This window comes from Paramormyrops kingsleyae, chromosome 1 (genome assembly GCF_048594095.1).
Source record: "Paramormyrops kingsleyae isolate MSU_618 chromosome 1, PKINGS_0.4, whole genome shotgun sequence".
Lineage (NCBI taxonomy): Eukaryota > Metazoa > Chordata > Actinopteri > Osteoglossiformes > Mormyridae > Paramormyrops > Paramormyrops kingsleyae.
In genome coordinates this window covers 2,133,630-2,152,604 of record NC_132797.1, presented here as the reverse complement: position 1 = coordinate 2,152,604, position 18,975 = coordinate 2,133,630, and the positions used below count along the sequence as shown (strand labels likewise).

The 18,975-nt window shown below is 45.2% G+C and overlaps 1 protein-coding gene across 1 annotated transcript; it reads right to left on the bottom strand.

The window, feature by feature from the left end:
- Nucleotides 1-1,686: 1,686 nt before the first annotated feature.
- On the bottom strand, nucleotides 1,687-18,172 carry LOC111835583 (cAMP-dependent protein kinase type II-beta regulatory subunit-like). The gene is made up of 11 exons (XM_023796046.2): nucleotides 17,623-18,172; nucleotides 11,662-11,697; nucleotides 8,767-8,819; nucleotides 7,415-7,498; nucleotides 6,768-6,874; nucleotides 6,339-6,492; nucleotides 5,949-6,050; nucleotides 5,783-5,857; nucleotides 5,539-5,607; nucleotides 5,115-5,250; nucleotides 1,687-3,706 (listed from the first exon to the last, which is right to left on the bottom strand). Exons 1-11 carry the CDS (start codon nucleotides 17,885-17,887, stop codon nucleotides 3,573-3,575), a joined length of 1,215 nt encoding a protein of 404 aa, XP_023651814.1. The 5' UTR covers nucleotides 17,888-18,172; the 3' UTR covers nucleotides 1,687-3,572.
- Between the last annotated feature and the right edge of the window lie 803 nt (nucleotides 18,173-18,975).

Here is an 18,975-nt window from a genome sequence, read left to right as displayed (position 1 = left end):
TTAAAAAATCATACATTATATTTGTTTAAGTAGATAATTTTTTCGTTTTTACTATTCGTTACATTCACCAATATCAAATAGCTGTACAATGCTACACTTTGAGTACAATAAAAAAGTTGACTAAAATTATATATATATATAATTTCCCACATATAAATTAATACATTCATAAATAAGTGATAAGTGATATCATTCATATAAGAATTCAGTATTTCACATTAGGGCTAATTAACTTTAATCCTCATTGCTGATGGCTGTGCTTATAACTAATGCTAACGTGAACAGTATGGTCATCTTCATAACTACAAATGACGCAACGATGAATAACAGCTTCAATTATTATAGGAGACCTATGTGATTGAATTGCAGGCAGAAATAAAAGTCAAACAGAAATTAAGTAAAACGTGAACGTGCGGGGTTTGTAAAACAAAACGCTTCTTTGTCTCAAACAAAGATAAGTGGAATAAAGTAAGTGTTACACGTGAGAAGCAGACTACGAGCTGCTAGAAGGAAATGGAAGTTGGTAGGAGTTTCGGTTACAGCTGATTATCGGATGGAAAGAAGCTGCCAGCTGACGGCAGTAGGGGGCGCCCGCTCGCACTATAGCAGCTAAGTTTGCAAACTCCCCGTTTGAACACCAGATAATTTGTCGCCTTTAAAAAGCTATGATCATTTTCTGGTCTATTCCCGGCCTTCTCTGCATTTTTTCTTGCATCAGGAGCGAAAAAAATACAAGGTCGTAAACTCCACTGTAGTGAGAGAAAAAAACTTGTGCAAAATTTCAGCTGAGTTACACTATTTCATACAAAATAAAACTACACTGCCCGTCCAAAAAAAAAGTCGCCATTTGAATTTATATCAGCAAATACTTAAAAGCCAATGACTAGATCATTATTACAGTCCTGCAACGTTATGCAGCAATAAAGTCAGCTGAGTACCTGAATCTACTGAATGGCCAGGTTACACCTCCATCCATCATCAATGGATTTTTTCTTCCCTGTTGGCATGGGCATATTCCAGGACAAGAATGCCAAGATTCATTGGGTTCGAATTGTCAAAGAGTGGTTCAGGGAGCATGAGGAATCATTTTCACGTGTGACTTGGTCACCACAGAGTTGTGACCTTAACCTCATTGAAGGTCTCTGGGATGTGCTGAAGGAGGCTTTATGGAGTGGTTCAACTCACTCGTCAATACAGGATCTTGGTGAGAAATGAATGCAAATATGGATTAAAATAAAGGGTGAGATGTTGCTTAAGCCTGTGGAAACAATGTCATGACAAATATGCGCCATAATCAAAGCTAAAGGCGGCCCAACAAAAAATTCAAATGGCGACTTTTTTTTGGACGGGCAGTATATTTACTTATACTCCACACATGGAGTTTATCAGTGTGTATGACACTTAACCGCCCAGTGTACATGCAGTGACATGCTTCAGCAGTGCCCCTGGCAATAAAAAATTAAAAATTCATCCTTCACTGACAATTATTCAAACTACAAATACATACAATTACATAAAAAATGAATTTCATTACATTAAAGACTGACCTATATTGAACTGAACTATATATTTTTTAATAGATCACAACAGAATATACAGGATCAAGTGTAAATATTCACAAATATACATTTGTCAAATAAGTTGAATAAGTCTTTTTTAATAAAAAATTGTACTTTATTGTAATGAAAATTCAAATATAATCAACAATATCATACTGAAAATACTCTTTAGACCTTTGAACTGCATTACAGGGAACATACAGCACTGCCAACACCAAACTAGTCCAAGAAGATGTCAACTGATTAACATACAGAAAAAAACATACCTTTAAAAAAAGCTACTCTCCATTAAACCTGTGTACACTACTTTCCATGACATGTTCACACATTAAAGTCTGAAATTATGCGGTTACATAAATACTACAAAACAAGAAAAATCGTATCTTCTGAAAGATGAAGGTGTAGACTTCTATAAAGAATATAGGGAATTGTTGGTATGGGAGTGCAGAGGTAGAGAGTGATGAGCCAATCGACGGTCTGTCCTCGGGAGTGACTATCAAGACGGCAGCAATCTGCCCTTTGCTGACAGTAGGAAGGCTGTCGCTTCAAGATTAAAGACAATTCAGTAAATATGACATCTGGGTAAAAAAAAAAGCTTGTCTAAAGGAAAATTGATTAATACTGTATCTAATGAACTAATTATTAAGCATCTCGATTACCTTCCTGCCACCCAAACTCCATCAGTTCCACCATAATACCCTTATCATTAAGTATTATTCCAAAAAAGCAGAAAACACAAGCTATTTATCATTTATAAGAAATATGAAGTCCATGCCCTCGTACATACATTAACACACTGGTGAGTCCACCCATCACTTAATAAACACTGGACAAAATGAACAATGGAAGCAGCAGTAATACTGCAGATTTTGGGTTTGGACTGGAGGTATTAAACTCAGAACTTCAGTGGGGGGGGGAGTAAGGAAAATACTGTCCTGTAAAAGAATTACATGACAACACACACAGAACTTTCAGTCACCCATCTACAGGCAGGAGCGATTCTAGGATTTTTTAAGGTGAGGGGCATAAAAGAGGCCATAATTCATACAGAGGCGCCATTCCTTATCATTAGCCAATGATATGTTTTGAATAATTGAGTGACAGTAGTTAAGCACCAGTCAGCTTGCCAGTATAAATGTCAACATATCATGGCATAAATATGCTCTATAGAACCTTAATACATATTCCATTCACGGTAAAATTTTTAGATTAAACGAAATTCAAGTATTACATGTGTGCAATGTGACATGAAGGATCTGTCACAAAAGCCTGAATTCAGGCCGTAATCATTCAGGGGAAATGTAAAGCTCTTTTCAATCTGTTGGAATTATCTTCTGTGACGTTGTTCTTTATGACAAAGACTAGAAAGCATTACGCTGAGGGATAACAGAGATTCACCTCCGCAGTCACCAGAATGTGTGGAGACACGTCACCTCGAGCACGTCGTGAACCTGTCCACCTCACAGGTCTTGGCCTAAAATCTGTGCAAAACTGCGCCAGTCCCAATATCAGAACGCATCAACACACTAGCATGAGAGGTCATAGCCCTGTCCGGATAGTCAGCAAAATGAGAAATGAAACGAAGAAGAAGCAGGACGATACCGCAGGTAGCCTCGCTAAAATGTGGTCTTTAAGCGATTAGTGTTATCAGAGGAGGATTTAAACAGACAGCATTTATCCAAAGACTAACAAAGTCACAGACGTGATAATTCATGAAAACAACAGCAGGGAAATTAAGAAAGTCAAAAGTGGGCATGAAACCAGTAAAATAATAACTGTACCATTTCCTGCAGATAACTTTTTTAAAGCCTTCCCACATGAAATGTGGCAGTATATTAATGTGTTGTTTTTTTTTTTTCAAAAAGACCTACATCGCTACCATTTACATAATGTTTCACATTTCTGAAAGCATACAAATGAACAGGAGTCACGGGAACAAGCTGATGGGACTGGGGAGCCAGCTCAGCTTCCCCCTGCAGGGGGCGCACATGTCCCCTCCAGTTTGCAGATCCCTCACGCCTCCTGATCCTCGACGTCAGACTGGCTCCCGAAGAGGACGGCCAGTTGTTCCTCATAGTTGGCGATGTTCCGCTTCATGATGATCATACAGGGGCCCAGTAGCCTTTCAAAGGCCTGGACATCCATAACTGTCAAGACCAAGGAGAATGGGGTCTTAATGGGCTACTAATAAGATTCAAACACATTATAGTACATATTCATCCACTTAAGGTGACCATACACAAGAGCTTATAAGGATCCACAAAACAGCACCAAAAAGGTCTATTATTCACACAGACATGGACGTGCTCATCAGTGCTGCTGTAATATTATTGTCAGGGTCAGCCCCGTTGTTCCACTCTGTGTCCCTTCCCCGTTTGACCAGCAGGTGTTGCTGCTCATCCCATCCATCATGTTAGTCTTTGTGTTTTCCCCCTGGTTCTCTGTTAGCCTCATAGCTCAACATGTTGAGCATCTGGTTGTCTGTGAACCTTCTGTCCTGTGTTTGAATCCCACTGCCTCTGTTTTTGTATTTTGATCCCTAGTGTTTCATTTGAGTTTCTCTAGTTCTTGTGTCTGATTTTGTAGTTGGTTGTTTTGTTCCTTGTGCCCCTGCTTGTGTCTTTACCTGTTTGTAATTCCCTAGTGTTGGTTTCTGTTTCCCTGTGTCCTTGGTTAGTTCTTAGTTTCCCTGTTGTGTTCCTTTGAGTTATTAGTTTCACCTGTGCCCTGTTTTCCTGGTCTGTTAATTAGTCTCACCTGTCCTGTATTAGTCTTATTACCCAGTTTTGGTTTCTGTATTTAAGTCCCTGCTTCTGTTCTGTTCCCTAGTGGTTCATTGTTGTTGTTTGATGGTTGTGATGTTAGACAGTTTGATATTCTCAGTTAGATGTGTATTCGGTTTTTGTTATTTAGTCTTTGTTAATCCCCTTTAGTTATTGGCCCCTCGTGGTCCTTTGACTTTGCTGTGTCCGCAGTGGTCTCTGTTTTGTTTAATAAACCCCGCTTGGAGCCGCCAGTGGGTCGTCCACCTTTTTTTTGTGCCGGTGTCATGCCACGTTCCCGCACCAAACCCGCCCGGGTCCATGACAATTATAATACTACACTGGAAGTAGAACAAGTTACAGTCTTGTTTAGAGTATCGGAATCTAGAATTGACTTAATTGGCCAGGAACACCTGCATGTACTATGAATTTGCTCTGGCGGTACTGGTGCATACATTCACAGACAACATAGAACATAAGTTAAGAAAAATGGTATAAGGAGGAATAAGACGATGTAATAAAATAGTGCAAACCGTGCAAAGCTGTGCAATTACTATCAATAAATATAAACTTAATGGGAACAGAGATATACTGAGTGCTGAAATATAAAAATACACGATGCCCAGTTAAAGATGGATGAAATGGATGTGCAAAATCACATGCAGAGTCAGTAGGGCTGACTCTGAAGCACATTTTCAAGTTTAAACTTGTACCCCTAGATATCCATTGAAAATCTTCATGGAAACCTACAATCTACTGAGTGTCTTCTGGGAAGTTAGGAGAGAGTCACTACCTAAGCACTTGACGCTTCCCACAGCATAAGCTGAAGCTGCCCTTGGCTTGTTGGTGACCAGCGCCAGTTCCCCAAAGTACTGTCCTCTTGAGCACATGGCAATTTCCACCTCTCCATTCTCCAGGTCCTTCTTCGACTGTGAGGGGCACAAATAAGTATCACACAAAACACCTCACTTGCCTGCTTGAGCATGAGCTGTTTGGCCAAGGCAAAGCATAGATTTTCATGCAAACCCAAGTTGGGTCATTAGGGTTCCTGGTGATCCACACTTCCAGATTTCTCAGAATATACCTCAAAATTTGGACTGAATCGGAAGCTTCATTCAAATTCAGGGCCTTGTGCTTCTTACCCGGAGGTCAGAGGAAGGGCATTCGGCCATGAAGTTAACTACACAAGCAGAAACCAGCTAGGTGATCTCACTTACCCGGCTTCTTCTCATGGTAATCCTAACCTGCCCAGATTCCACAATGTAAAAGCAATCGGCCATGTCACCCTGAAATGAGCAGAACGGGAGTCGTGGTGATACACCCATGTGACCCCAACTCCCTAAATCTCACGGTCGGGGTACATTTCAACTTTCAGCTATATTGGACAAGTAAATTCTGCAGGTAGCACTTTGCATTTTTAAAATCAATAAGAAGTAGATATCATTTAAGTGTTTTATTTACCTGTGCAATAATTTGCTCTCCATCGCTGTAAACTTTAGAAGACAGTACATCTACGACTTTCATTCTCTCCGAGGGCTGCAACACGGAGGCATAACGTGTAATTAAATGTCTCCTCTCGTAAGGGAGAACCCAGAAACACAAGAGAGGAACAGAGAAGAAAACTAACTTCAAGTGACTTGAGCAACGGAAGTGTCTCAATAAAGGCTTCGTACATTCTCCTCTTCTTGGCGTTATTCTTCACAATTATTCTCCTGAACGTTAGTCGGTCCTGCAGAGCAAAAAGCAAGTATGTCATCTTTCAAACAGGGAAGACAAAAGGAATCTACTAACACTGAAGCAACACTGCACCACTCTGTAATTTGATGAAGTTTTTATATTGTAAATTTCAGTCTATTAAAATTGCAATTAGCATCTGGCTATTGAACATTTCCTTCACCACTTCTCCAGCAGAGGGAGCTATATCTAACTGTTATTATTTATAATCATATAACGGGGACAGACCAGTCAATGCATGGTAAAACAGATTAAGTTGCTGTTCAGCAAGCTGACCACTGACCAAGCACCAGAGGGCTCCTGTCGAGGTGGCAATGATGGTGGCGGCCCTGGGGGTGTTGTACATCAATGCCAGCTCCCCAAAACTCCCACGGCTGTTGTATGAGCCCACCAACCTCTCAGCACCATCAGTCTTAACGTAGATGTCAAAGGTCCCTCTGAAAAGGACACCACATGAACTCAACAGCAGATTGAGAAGAGCGGCCTGTAGATACACTTGCTTCTTTGTTAGTGCTATCACAGTTCATTTAGAAATTGTGGCACCGTGATTCTGCACTCTTCCATCAAGTTCCTGTCACAATACTCAAACTCCAGTCATCCAGTTCATAAGGCTACAATAACATTTCATAGGTTATATTATTCATCATTAATGAAAATAATGTAGCAGAAAACATCAAATTAATGTCCACATTCAAGCATGGCATCAACTAACCTTTCAATGACATAGAAGTTATCGCCATCGTCATCTTGCTCAATGATGTGCTCTGCTGTCTCCACAGGTTTCTCAAACATGGCATCCAGGACCTGAGACATCTGCTCCTGTTGCAATCCCACAGAAACACAAGGCAGAAGCAGGTTATAGCAGTTTTAACATCGTTCATTTACCAGTGTCCACATTACTTCATTAAAACATCTATCAACAAACTAAAGAGATGCTGAAAGATCTGAAGATGATGTGGCTCCAGCATATAAAGGAGTCTGACCTCTAGAGGATGAAGACGCAATGAGATTATGCAGATAATCTGACCTTTAAACAGAGTGAAACTGTGCAGAAGACTTAAGTCTTGAGATCTGTTGAAGTTGAAGATAAACCTTTGGTATGCACAGTGACTGGATGACCATTGACCTACTGAGCATAAACCATCTCTTCTTTTAGGCGATTTTCATTATCATAACTGCCTTAACCTTCATTACTAGGCCTCAAAACAGGACTCAGAATTAACCATGAATCTGACAGTATCGTTACCAAAAGCAAAGCACCAATAAACAATTCAAATAAGCACTGTAATCTGTAAACACTAAGCGAGTGCCACCATTCTAAATTATGTTCAAATTACTCCTCCATACAACACATCTTACCTGGTCCAGGTTTTTGAATAAAAGAATGTCCCTGCACGCTTCCTGTAGTCGCTGTCTCTGCTCGTCTGTTTTGGGATAGGTAATCTGAAAAGAAAAGCTGAACATCAAGAGACTGACCTATGAAGTGTGTCGTTAAATACACTGCAAGCTACATTTCCCAAGATACTAATAAGCAGAGCTTACAAAGATGAACAACCTCCCTTCCATAGGAATACCTTGCTGCATGAGAGCTTATCCTGCTGCATGAGGGCTTACTCTGCTGCATGAGAGCTTATCCTGCTGCATGAGGGCTTACCCTGCTGCATGAGAGCTTATCCTGCTGCATGAGAGCTTACCCTGCTGCATGAGAGCTTATCCTGCTGCATGAGAGCTTATCCTGCTGCATGAGGGCTTACCCTGCTGTATGAGAGCTTACCCTGCTGTGTGAGAGCTTATCCTGCTGTGTGAGAACTTACCCTGCTGCGTGAGATCTTACCCTGCTGCGTGAGAGCTTATCCTGCTGCATGAGAGCTTACCCTGCTGCGTGAGAGCCTACCCTGCTGCATGAGAGCTTACCCTGCTTTGTGAGAGCTTACCCTGCTGCATGAGAGCTTACCCTGCCGCGTGAGAGCTTACCCTGCTGTGTGAGGGCTTATCCTGCTGCATGAGAGCTTACCTTGCTGTGTGAGAGCTTACCCTGCCACATGAGAGCTTACCCTGCTGTGTGAGAGCTTATCCTGCTGCATGAGAGCTTACCCTGCTGCGTGAGAGCTTACCCTGCTGCCTGAGAGCTTACCCTGCCGCGTGAGAGCTTACCCTGCTGTGTGAGGGCTTATCCTGCTGCGTGAGAGCTTACCCTGCTGTGTGAGGGCTTATCCTGCTGCGTGAGAGCTTACCTTGCTGTGTGAGAGCTTACCCTGCGATTGAAAGCTTACTCTGTTGCATGAGAGCTTACCCTGCTGTGTGAGAGCTTACTCTGTTGCATGAGAGCTTACCCTGCTGTGTGAGAGCTTACCCTGCGACTGAAAGCTTACTCTGTTGCATGAGAGCTTACCCTGCTGCGTGAGAGCTTACCCTGCTGCGTGAGAGCTTACCCTGCGACTGAAAGCTTACTCTGTTGCATGAGAGCTTACCCTGCTGTGTGAGAGATAACGCTGCTGAGTGAGAGCTTACCTTGCTGCGTGAGAGCTTACCCTGCTGCGTGAGAGCTTACGCTGCTGAGTGAGAGCTTACCTTGCTGCGTGAGAGCTTACCCTGCTGCGTGAGAGCTTACCCTGCTGCGTGAGAGCTTACCCTGCTGAATGAGAGCTTACCCTGCTGCGTGAGAGCTTACCCTGCTGAATGAGAGCTTATCCTGCTGCGTGAGAGCTTACCCTTGGCTCTTTGTCTTCCTCATCATCGTCGGGATTGAAGGCTTCTGCACACACTGCAAGACACAGATCCCACCACTTTTCAGATAAAATCCAGCCAGTTCTGCAACTAATGCATACAGTTTCTAAATTCTTCTGTAGCTGAATTTGTCCCAGTGTAGAGACTGAGGTCTCCTGGTGACATAAGCAGTTTACGGGTTGGCAATGCAGGCCTGCTGCTTATATATGAAAGTCGCTTGGGAACCATTTAGCTACAGTGCACATGGCAATGCAGGCCTGCTGCTTATATATGAAAGTCGCTTGGGAAGCATTTAGCTACAGTGCACATGGCAATGCAGGCCTGCTGGTTATATATGAAAGTCGCTTGGGAAGCATTTAGCTACAGTGCACATGGCAATGCAGGCCTGCTGCTTATATATGAAAGTCGCTTGGGAAGCATTTAGCTACAGTGCACATGGCAATGCAGGCCTGCTGGTTATATATGAAAGTCGCTTGGGAAGCATTTAGCTACAGTGCACATGGCAATGCAGGCCTGCTGCTTATATATGAAAGTCGCTTGGGAAGCATTTAGCTACAGTGCACATGGAAAATGGACTTACAGCCTGCTGATTCCACCATGTTACACTCACCGAGAAGTTTTGTTTCATAAGATAAATATTCACAATTTTTTATTTATCAGATGCTTTTATCCAGAGCAACATTCAGGTAAGGATGAGAGAACAGGGCCAGACTGTCCCTGGAGCAACTGGGGGTTAAAGGTCACGCTCAGGGGCTCAATGGTGACATCACCCTGCCAGCCACTAAAACTATAAGAGCCAAAGTTAACTGAAAATCATACATTTGCTTAGGTTCCTTGTTGACATGCTAAACCAAATTCCACAGTGAGACACATGACAACAAGCAGACGTGTTTATATTATGCTTCCTGTATGAACCCTTTCCCAGTCAGGCAGCATGCAGAGCTGCTCGGCTGCCACACACTCTGCAGGCCTACTTTCCATCAGGCCTGCTTTCCATCACTCACACCTTCTCCTGGCTGCTCCTGTCCAAGGGCCCTTCCCTGCTTCATGTGTCCCACTTCCCTGCTTGAAGGCTCTGGTCCTAAGTTATTATAACAGCTTCTGTACTAGTGTCTAGCTCTGCGATGCTCTAAGCTGGTGTTTATCAGCTGGTCCTCGGGGACCCAGAATCCCTCCATGTTTTTGCTCCCTCCGAACTCCCTGCCAGATGTGAACGCTCTGTACATCCCTGAGGACCGGACTGAGAAATGCAGCTTTAAACCATCGACCTGAGCAATTCCCAAGTCCTCTGTAACGAGCATGAGGTCACACTGGCAGTAGTGCACAAATAGAAGAATTAAATATAAAACATTATGATAAAAAAGTAAAGGATATGCTACTCTGTGAAATTCTCTAGTGGAAATAATTTGATCTGTTTTTTTTAAGAGACTGACCTATGAAGTGTGTCGCTAAATACACTGTAAGCTACATTTCCCAAGATACTAATAAGCAGAGCTTACAAAGATGAACAACCTCCCTTCCATAGGAATACCTTGCTGCATGAGAGCTTACCCTGCTGCATGAGGGCTTACCCTGCTGCATGAGAGCTTATCCTGCTGCATGAGGGCTTACCCTGCTGCATGAGAGCTTATCCTGCTGCATGAGGGCTTACCCTGCTGTGTGAGAGCTTATCCTGCTGTGTGAGAGCTTACCCTGCTGCGTGAGAGCTTACCCTGCTGCATGAGAGCTTACCCTGCTACGTGAGAGCTCACCCTGCTGCATGAGAGCTTATCCTGCTGCATGAGGGCTTACCCTGCTGCATGAGAGCTCACCCTGCTGCATGAGAGCTCACCCTGCTGCATGAGAGCTTATCCTGCTGCATGAGAGCTCACCCTGCTGCAAGAGAGCTTACCCGGCTGCATGAGAGCTTACCCTGCTGCATGAGAGCTCACCCTGCTGCATGAGAGCTTACCCTGCTGCATGAGAGCTCACCCTGCTGCATGAGAGCTTACCCTGCTGCATGAGAGCTCACCCTGCTGCATGAGAGCTTACCCGGCTGCATGAGAGCTTACCCTGCTGCATGAGAGCTCACCCTGCTGCATGAGAGCTTACCCTGCTGCATGAGAGCTCACCCTGCTGCATGAGAGCTTACCCGGCTGCATGAGAGCTTACCCTGCTGCATGAGAGCTCACCCTGCTGCATGAGAGCTTACCCTGCTGCATGAGAGCTCACCCTGCTGCATGAGAGCTTACCCTGCTGCATGAGAGCTCACCCTGCTGCATGAGAGCTTACCCGGCTGCATGAGAGCTTACCCTGCTGCATGAGAGCTCACCCTGCTGCATGAGAGCTCACCCTGCTGCATGAGAGCTTACCCTGCTGCATGAGAGCTCACCCTGCTGCTTTTTAAACATACAGAAACAGGAAAAGCTCATGTCCCAGATCAGGCACTATAAAGGTATAGATCTGTGTGCCAAACTAGAGGATACTATACAGCTGTGTGAGGAAAAGAGAAAAAGGTACAAATTACAATCTGCTTGGTCTAAAAAAATAGCTGAAGACAAAGAAGTGCCTCCCCCTCATGTGGCAGAGCCTCCGATCCCGATTGGGCAGCCGCTTCCCGGTGAATGGCTCTCTCTCATTCATGTGACTAAAAACAAACACGCAGAGGTTCAGCGGCCAGCTGCCACTTTTGCAACCAAACCAACCAATCAGGTCTCACTTCTCCATCCATAACAACCGTGAGGAGGACATCTCACAAACGCCAGCTATGTGCTGCATTTCAACTTTGTCGTCCGTTGAATCCCCTCCTATAAACCCGCAGGGGCGTTAACGTGGACGCTGAGGTGAATGTGGGCTTCGTGGCTGTGAAGGGAGAGAAGTGAAGCTGACCCACTGCTCACCTGAAGCTCTTCTGTTAAATCTGTTGATCACTGGAGCTGAAATGAGAAAAATGAGACAGGTTTCAGCAACCAGAAAAGACATGGGTTGAGTCATCACTGTTTTAGGAAATTAAATTCACTACTGCATAGCTGCTGAATAGTTCCAGGCTCACTCTTTGCAACACTTTGCTACATATGTAATTGTCTCATAAAATATAATCAATTACATGCAATAGCAGTACAATTGCTCCTGTCAGTGCCATAATTTTTAAACCCTTATTCAAATATAGTCAATGCACTTTGATATTCACAAATTTAACTGAAGAAAAAAAGGCATTATTTTGCAAGAATATCATTGCCATCGTTTTTAAATTAAACTGAATTTAAAACAACAGGCAGGTTATTCCACAGCTTGTGTGGTTAATTAGCCAAAATCAAAATAAACGGGCTTTATGCAATTCCTGATTGCAGATCAGATGACGGACTTCACACTAGTGACTGAGCAGGTAGTGAGTCTGGAACCCGGGCCAGGAAGTGCAACTGTGGACAGAACAGCAGTGCTTCTCCGGGGACCCACAGACACTACGGGCAACAAGAGACATCTAAATGTACGTTGTAGGACTGTGTGAAGAAACTCTATACACATAGAGAGCAGCAGTGGGACTCAAACCTGCAACCCTGTAACTGCGTGGCCGATTTGCACCCTATTACATTTCTTATTATCAATGCTACAAGAACAGGCATGTTTGGCCGTAATGCGCGTAAAATGCCCAAGAATCCTTTGAAGCCTACAGTACTCCCTAATTAAATCTAAGTAAAGAAAAAAAAATGACAGCCTCCTCCGACCTAATGAAAGGCCTCAGAGGTGAAACAATACATCCTTATGAAAAGCACATGAGAGCAGGGCCTTATTTGTATGTTTCTTCGACCAGCTCATCATGGCTGCATCGTGCTTATGGCTGGTTTTCAGGCTGATTACAGCTTGAGCAGGCCGGCTTTCCTGAAACAATGCCCACTCGGGCTCATCAGAGCCGCACTGTCTGCGTGTGATTTACATCAAACTGCCCGCTCGCATGTCATTACACGAACACGTTTAACAACCGTTATTTTAGCCACTTAGCAAATGTGTTTACTGACTCCTGTGACATGTCACTACAGCAAAATTACTAACGAATCCACACACTATTATTTATGTTGCCAGAAAGGAGAAATAAATGAATAACAGTGGCTCTGTAAAACAAGGGAGGCAATAATACAATCTAATGTACTCTCGCAGGCTATTGATCCAGGACATTGGTGCAGCTTGTTGTGGTGCAGGCAGTGTGGTGAGAGCAACGCTCCGACCAAATAATACTGTTTATACAGTATGCAACGTCCATTTCCTAATACACAAGCCCACAATCACACTAACATTGCCTACCTTCTTTGGATTTTATTTATTCATATGTAATATTCAATTTGCTTATGTAAACCGCGGCGATCGTGTCAGGTCTTGCATCACGTGACTGCATGTCACGTGCTTGCATATCATATGACTGGATCAGGATTAATATGATTTCAATTTAGTCAGTGGACAAAGCTTTAGATGTAATTGGAATCGCAGTGGAAGGAGATAGATATGACAAATCTGGGTATTGCATTGTTGCATTATATTATGTATACGCCCTGTGATAGACTGGCATTCCTCCCAGGACGTTACTTTGACTTTTTCTTGGGACACGCACCAGGCTGACTGCAGCCCTGCACAGAATTAGTGAATGGAAGTTCAACAGATGGATATATTATTTAATATATTTCTGTTTGCTCCTGCATCAGAATTCAATTTAGGGTTCCGTAGACACCCCCATAGGAAGTGGAAAGAGTACTTTAATGATGTTACTCATTATATCATGTACATTTAAAATAAGACAAGACAAGACAAGACAAGGCAAGGCAAGGCAAGGCAAGGCAAGGCAAGGCAAAGCAAGGCAAGGCAAGGCAAAGCAAGGCAAAGCAAGGCAAAGCAAGGCAAGGCAAAGCAAGGCAAGGCAAAGCAAGGCAAGGCAAGGCAAAGCAAGGCAAGGCAAGGCAAGGCAAGGCAAGGCAAGGCAAAGCAAGGCAAAGCAAGGCAAGGCAAAGCAAGGCAAGGCAAGGCAAGGCAAGGCAAGGCAAGGCAAAGCAAGGCAAGACAAGACAAGGCAAGACAAGACAAGACAAGGCAAGGCAAGGCAAGGCAAGGCAAGGCAAAGCAAGGCAAGGCAAAGCAAGGCAAGGCAAGGCAAGGCAAGATAAGATAAGATAAGATAAGATAGGAGCCTTTATTAGTCCCACAGGTGGGAAATTTGCATTTTACGGCAGCAAAATGGACAGTGCAACAGAAATAAGCAGAATGCAGAAAAGTCCTTAAGCAATAGCAGTAATATTAAACAATAGAAAATAAAATACTATATATACAATAAGTGAATAAGATAATCAAAAACTGTACAATATGCCGAAAAATAAAGTATAAATGTAATGCAGATTATATTGATTGATAAATATAAATATGTACATATACATGTTAATAGCAGCAAGAAAAGGAGTATTGTAACATAAAAACATAAAAACTGTCTCAATATATGTGTGGGAGTATATGAGCCTGGGATTTGATATGTGTTTATCGTTTGTTGTAAAGTCTGATAGCAGATGGACGAAAAGACCTGTGGTTTCTCTCTGTCACACACCTTGGGTGCAGCCTGTCACTGATGGTGTGACAGTGTGTCCTGTAATGGGTGGGAGATGTTCTCCAACAGGGAATGTAGCTTTGCCAACGTTCTCCTGTCGCTCACCATCTCCACTGAGTCAAGGGGACACCCCAAGACAGAGTTTAATAAGTATTTGTTTGACACGGATCTAATTTTAATTCAGTGCCTTTTAAAGGTCAGACCTAACAGAAAGATTTAAAAATGACAATATATTTGATAAAGTAGCTCTTGACAACAGTACGGAAGTAAACTATGTGTCCAAACACTTGATCAACCCAGAACCATGCAGTTAGGTGAACTGACAATGCCCACAGTGTGTGACAGTGTGCCTGGAATAGACTGACACCCCACCCAGGGCGCCCCCTGCCGCATGTCCCCACTCCCCACCCAGGACGCCCCCTGCCGCATGTCCCCACTCCCCACCCAGGGCGCCCCCTGCCGCATGTCCCCACTCTCCACCCAGGGCGCCCCCTGCCGCATGTCCCCACTCCCCACCCAGGACGCCCCCTGCCGCATGTCCCCACTCCCCACCCAGGGCGCCCCCTGCCGCATGTCCCCACCCAGGGAGCCCCCTGCCGCATGTCCCCACCCAGGGCGCCCCCTGCCGCATGTCCCCACCCAGGGTGCCCCCTGCCGCATGTCCCCACCCAGGGCGCCCCCTGCCGCATGTCCCCACTCCCCACCCAGGGCGCCCCCTGCCGCATGTCCCCACCCAGGGCGCCCCCTGCCGCATGTCCCCACTCCCCACCCAGGAAGCCCCCTGCCGCATGTCCCCACTCCCCACCCAGGGCGCCCCCTGCCGCATGTCCCCACCCAGGGCGCCCCCTGCCGCATGTCCCCACTCCCCACCCAGGGCGCCCCCTGCCGCATGTCCCCACTCCCCACCCAGGGCGCCCCCTGCCGCATGTCCCCACTCTCCACCCAGGAAGCCCCCTGCCACATGTCCCCACTCCCCACCCAGGGCGCCCCCTGCCGCATGTCCCCACTCCCCACCCAGGAAGCCCCCTGCCACATGTCCCCACTCCCCACCCAGGGCGCCCCCTGCAGCATGTCCCCACTCCCCACCCAGGGCGCCCCCTGCCGCATGTCCCCACTCCCCACCCAGGGCGCCCCCTGCAGCATGTCCCCACTCCCCACCCAGGGAGCCCCCTGCCGCATGTCCCCACTCCCCACCCAGGGCGCCCCCTGCCGCATGTCCCCACTCCCCACCCAGGGAGCCCCCTGCCGCATGTCCCCACTCCCCACCCAGGGAGCCCCCTGCCGCATGTCCCCACTCTCCACCCAGGGAGCCCCCTGCCGCATGTCCCCACCCAGGGCACCCCCTGCCGCATGTCCCCACCCAGGGTGCCCCCTGCCGCATGTCCCCACTCCCCACCCAGGGCACCCCCTGCCGCATGTCCCCACCCAGGGCGCCCCCTGCCGCATGTCCCCACCCAGGGTGCCCCCTGCCGCATGTCCCCACTCCCCACCCAGGGCGCCCCCTGCCGCATGTCCCCACCCAGGGCGCCCCCTGCCGCATGTCCCCACTCCCCACCCAGGAAGCCCCCTGCCGCATGTCCCCACCCAGGGCGCCCCCTGCCGCATGTCCCCACCCAGGGAGCCCCCTGCCGCATGTCCCCACCCAGGGAGCCCCCTGCAGCATGTCCCCACTCCCCACCCAGGGAGCCCCCTGCCGCATGTCCCCACTCCCCATCCAGGAAGCCCCCTGCCGCATGTCCCCACTCCCCACCCAGGGCGCCCCCTACCGCATGTCCCAGGCTTCCTGGAACAGGCCCCAAACTCACCACAACTCTCTACTGGATAATCAGTTATGGAAAATGCATGGAATATTTCTAGTCATCTAAAGAGTCATTGAATAACAGCTGTAGCTGGAATCCAAACAGCAGCATTATCATTTCTTAAACATCCATTAACCAGAATTCATTTTGCAAATGTTCTTCTTATGCCCCAAACAAAGTATTGCTGTCCTTATTTTTGTCATTTGATGTGCTACCCTTTAATCATGTCACCCAGCCACAAAGTGACTATGACAAGAATTTCAAACTAAAGACCAGTTCTAGAAGGAACCTCAGCTGCTGTCCCAGTGAGGAAGGTGGTCGGAATTAATCGCTTCAGTAAGCATGCAGCTCAATAAAACTGTAATTTTACGCGAGATAATAATAATAATAATAATAATAATAATAATAATAATAAACATTATATAAGCAAAAATAAATACGACACCATATGTCAAAGTTATCTTGAGCGTCTTTTTGTTTTACTACAACGGTTGAAATATCTGGAGTTGGATAATATAAACAACACCTCCCCCAAGCACCTTACACAAGACGTCCCAGGATACGTTCCCTGACCCCTGTCCCTGTTCCTAATACACCACAGGGCGAGTGCCGCACTGTATAAAATCAGGTGGACATCCGCTGTATGACCCAGTACATTCGGTCACTCTCCATAGAGCAGATTCAGCGGAGGAAGCACTAAGGCTGGACAGCTCCAGAGCGCCTGCGGCTGTCACGTGACAGTCTACGATTTGTTTGTTTTTTTATTTATTTATTTGTTTGCGGAGCGAATTTACCCTGATCAAGTTTCATCAGCCTACATTCCTGAAAATGCATTTTCATTTACTTAGTCCCTCTTGACACTCACTATTACATTGCTATCTACAGCGACCATCTCTGTATATCCATACACTGTGTATGTTCTCTTTAATTTCATAAATAATGATCCTCAAATGTAGATACACACATAAATGCGTTGGGTTGTTTGAGCGGTTGCCGTAAACTGCGATGGTTACAACAGGCCTAACATATACGGCCTGCTTTCATTCAATTCTTTTTCAATTAGGCTACTTTGAATAGTTACACACCATTACTGTATAATTAGGAAATGAAAATGCAAACTGTCGCTCCATTTGTAGGATCTAATGTGTAAATATACCACGTTAATAAGAGGCATTTTAATACACTTACGGGTTTTTTGTGGATCATGTTGCATTTTCTTCATGTGGTCAGGCGAGAAAAAAAGACTATATAAGGCGCATCCTAGTTATAAACAGATTTTCACAATTTGTTTCACGTCTCCTTTCACGTTCTGGGAAAATGCGGAATCATGGTCGCTAGCTTCATTACGTTTTGATCGCACGTTCCTCAACTCTTTAACCAAGGATAGCCAGCTGCCTGAGCTCGGTATCAAATTAGCAAATCAATATAAGCTATCGATAAAAAGATAGCAATATAAGTTATGATTATAGGTAATCTGTTACCTACGAATTCTTCGTCGTCGTCGTCATCATCCTCCCCGTTTTCCGAGTCGATCTGCATGGCTTCCTCGATAAAGTTGACAGCCTTGCCATGCCTAGTGGCCGGGTTTTGGTCATTGCCCAAGGCAGCGCCGGCGTTCTGACTTTCCTTCAGATTAGTGAAATACTGCAGCGCGAACTCCAGCAGATCTCTCGGCTGGTTCCTCAGCACTTCAACTGTAAAGCTCTGCAACAGCTCCGTCAGTCCTTCGGGGATTTCTATACTCATTCCTATTGTCAGTCTCCGGGAGAAATCAGAACAAAACGCAGTTTGTGGTTAAATAACGTGACTGTTTTTGAAGGATGGCTCTAAAAGCTAAGGTATTGAGGGGGATTAAAAAAAATATGTAAAATAAAAGATCCGATTAGGCAGCGTTACAGATGTGGCCTCATTCCCATAGACACCGCAGAATGTGAATATTCTGCCTTCTCGCTACTATGTCGCTACTGAATGAAAATGGCAGGGCGAAATGTAGCATCCTTTGCTGCTGGCGCTAGGAAACCCACGCATGTGACCCAGGGAAACCATGGCAACCGACCATTCAGGGATTGCGTATGCGAACCGCCGCAAAAAGAAAAGGGGGAGGAAAGAAACGCGCATTGGCAAAACTGCGCGTTCGCAGTACAGTTCTGGCACAGTGGCGGCGGATTCTGCCACAGGCTTGCATGCATCTCATCGTTACAGCGCAAAATCACCCCAGCATGCAGGAATTCGTTCAATGAGAAGTACGTAACACACTATTTCTCAAGTAACAGTTGCAGGGTCTGCTATTTGAAGACCATTGTGAAAGGCATTTGCATACATTTTAGGGTATAAGCACGGTTATTACAGATCCTCAAGATTTAACGACACGGGAAAAGCAAATGCTTGTGTTTTGTGGTAAGGACAAATGCCCTTCATTTACGGCGAGTCCCTGGCCTATTTCCTTAGGAAATCTATTTTAATGGAAATCTAAATACAGTAATTGACCCCCATAGAACTAAATTAAGTCCAAAACTAGGTTGACACATGAACATCTTTACTTTTAGGTGGGAAAAAATCCAATTAAAATCATTTCTGACAGCGATTATATGATTTTCAAATATATATACTGATATACAGAAGTAGGGGATGCCATTAAGGTAATTCAAAGGGAATTTATAGATTTGACATTTTAATAACAATTCGTATACAGCACGCTGATACTTTCTCATGCATTAGAAAAGGAATATTATTGACCAAACTGGCTTTTTTGTGATTTGCTGAGTGGCATTTGTATGTATATATATTTGTATGTATATATGTGTATGTGTGTGTGTCTGTATGTGTGTCTGTGT

Bases quoted from the DNA above. Each gene is read 5' to 3' on its own strand.
- LOC111835583 (XM_023796046.2), bottom strand. From the start codon at position 17,887: ATGAGTATAGAAATCCCCGAAGGACTGACGGAGCTGTTGCAGAGCTTT. The intron at 8,820-11,661 runs GTGAGCAGTGGG...TGTGTCTTGCAG, and splicing joins ATTTAACAGAAGAGCTTCAG to TGTGTGCAGAAGCCTTCAAT. The intron at 5,608-5,782 runs GTAAATAAAACA...TGCTCATTTCAG, and splicing joins GAGAGCAAATTATTGCACAG to GGTGACATGGCCGATTGCTT.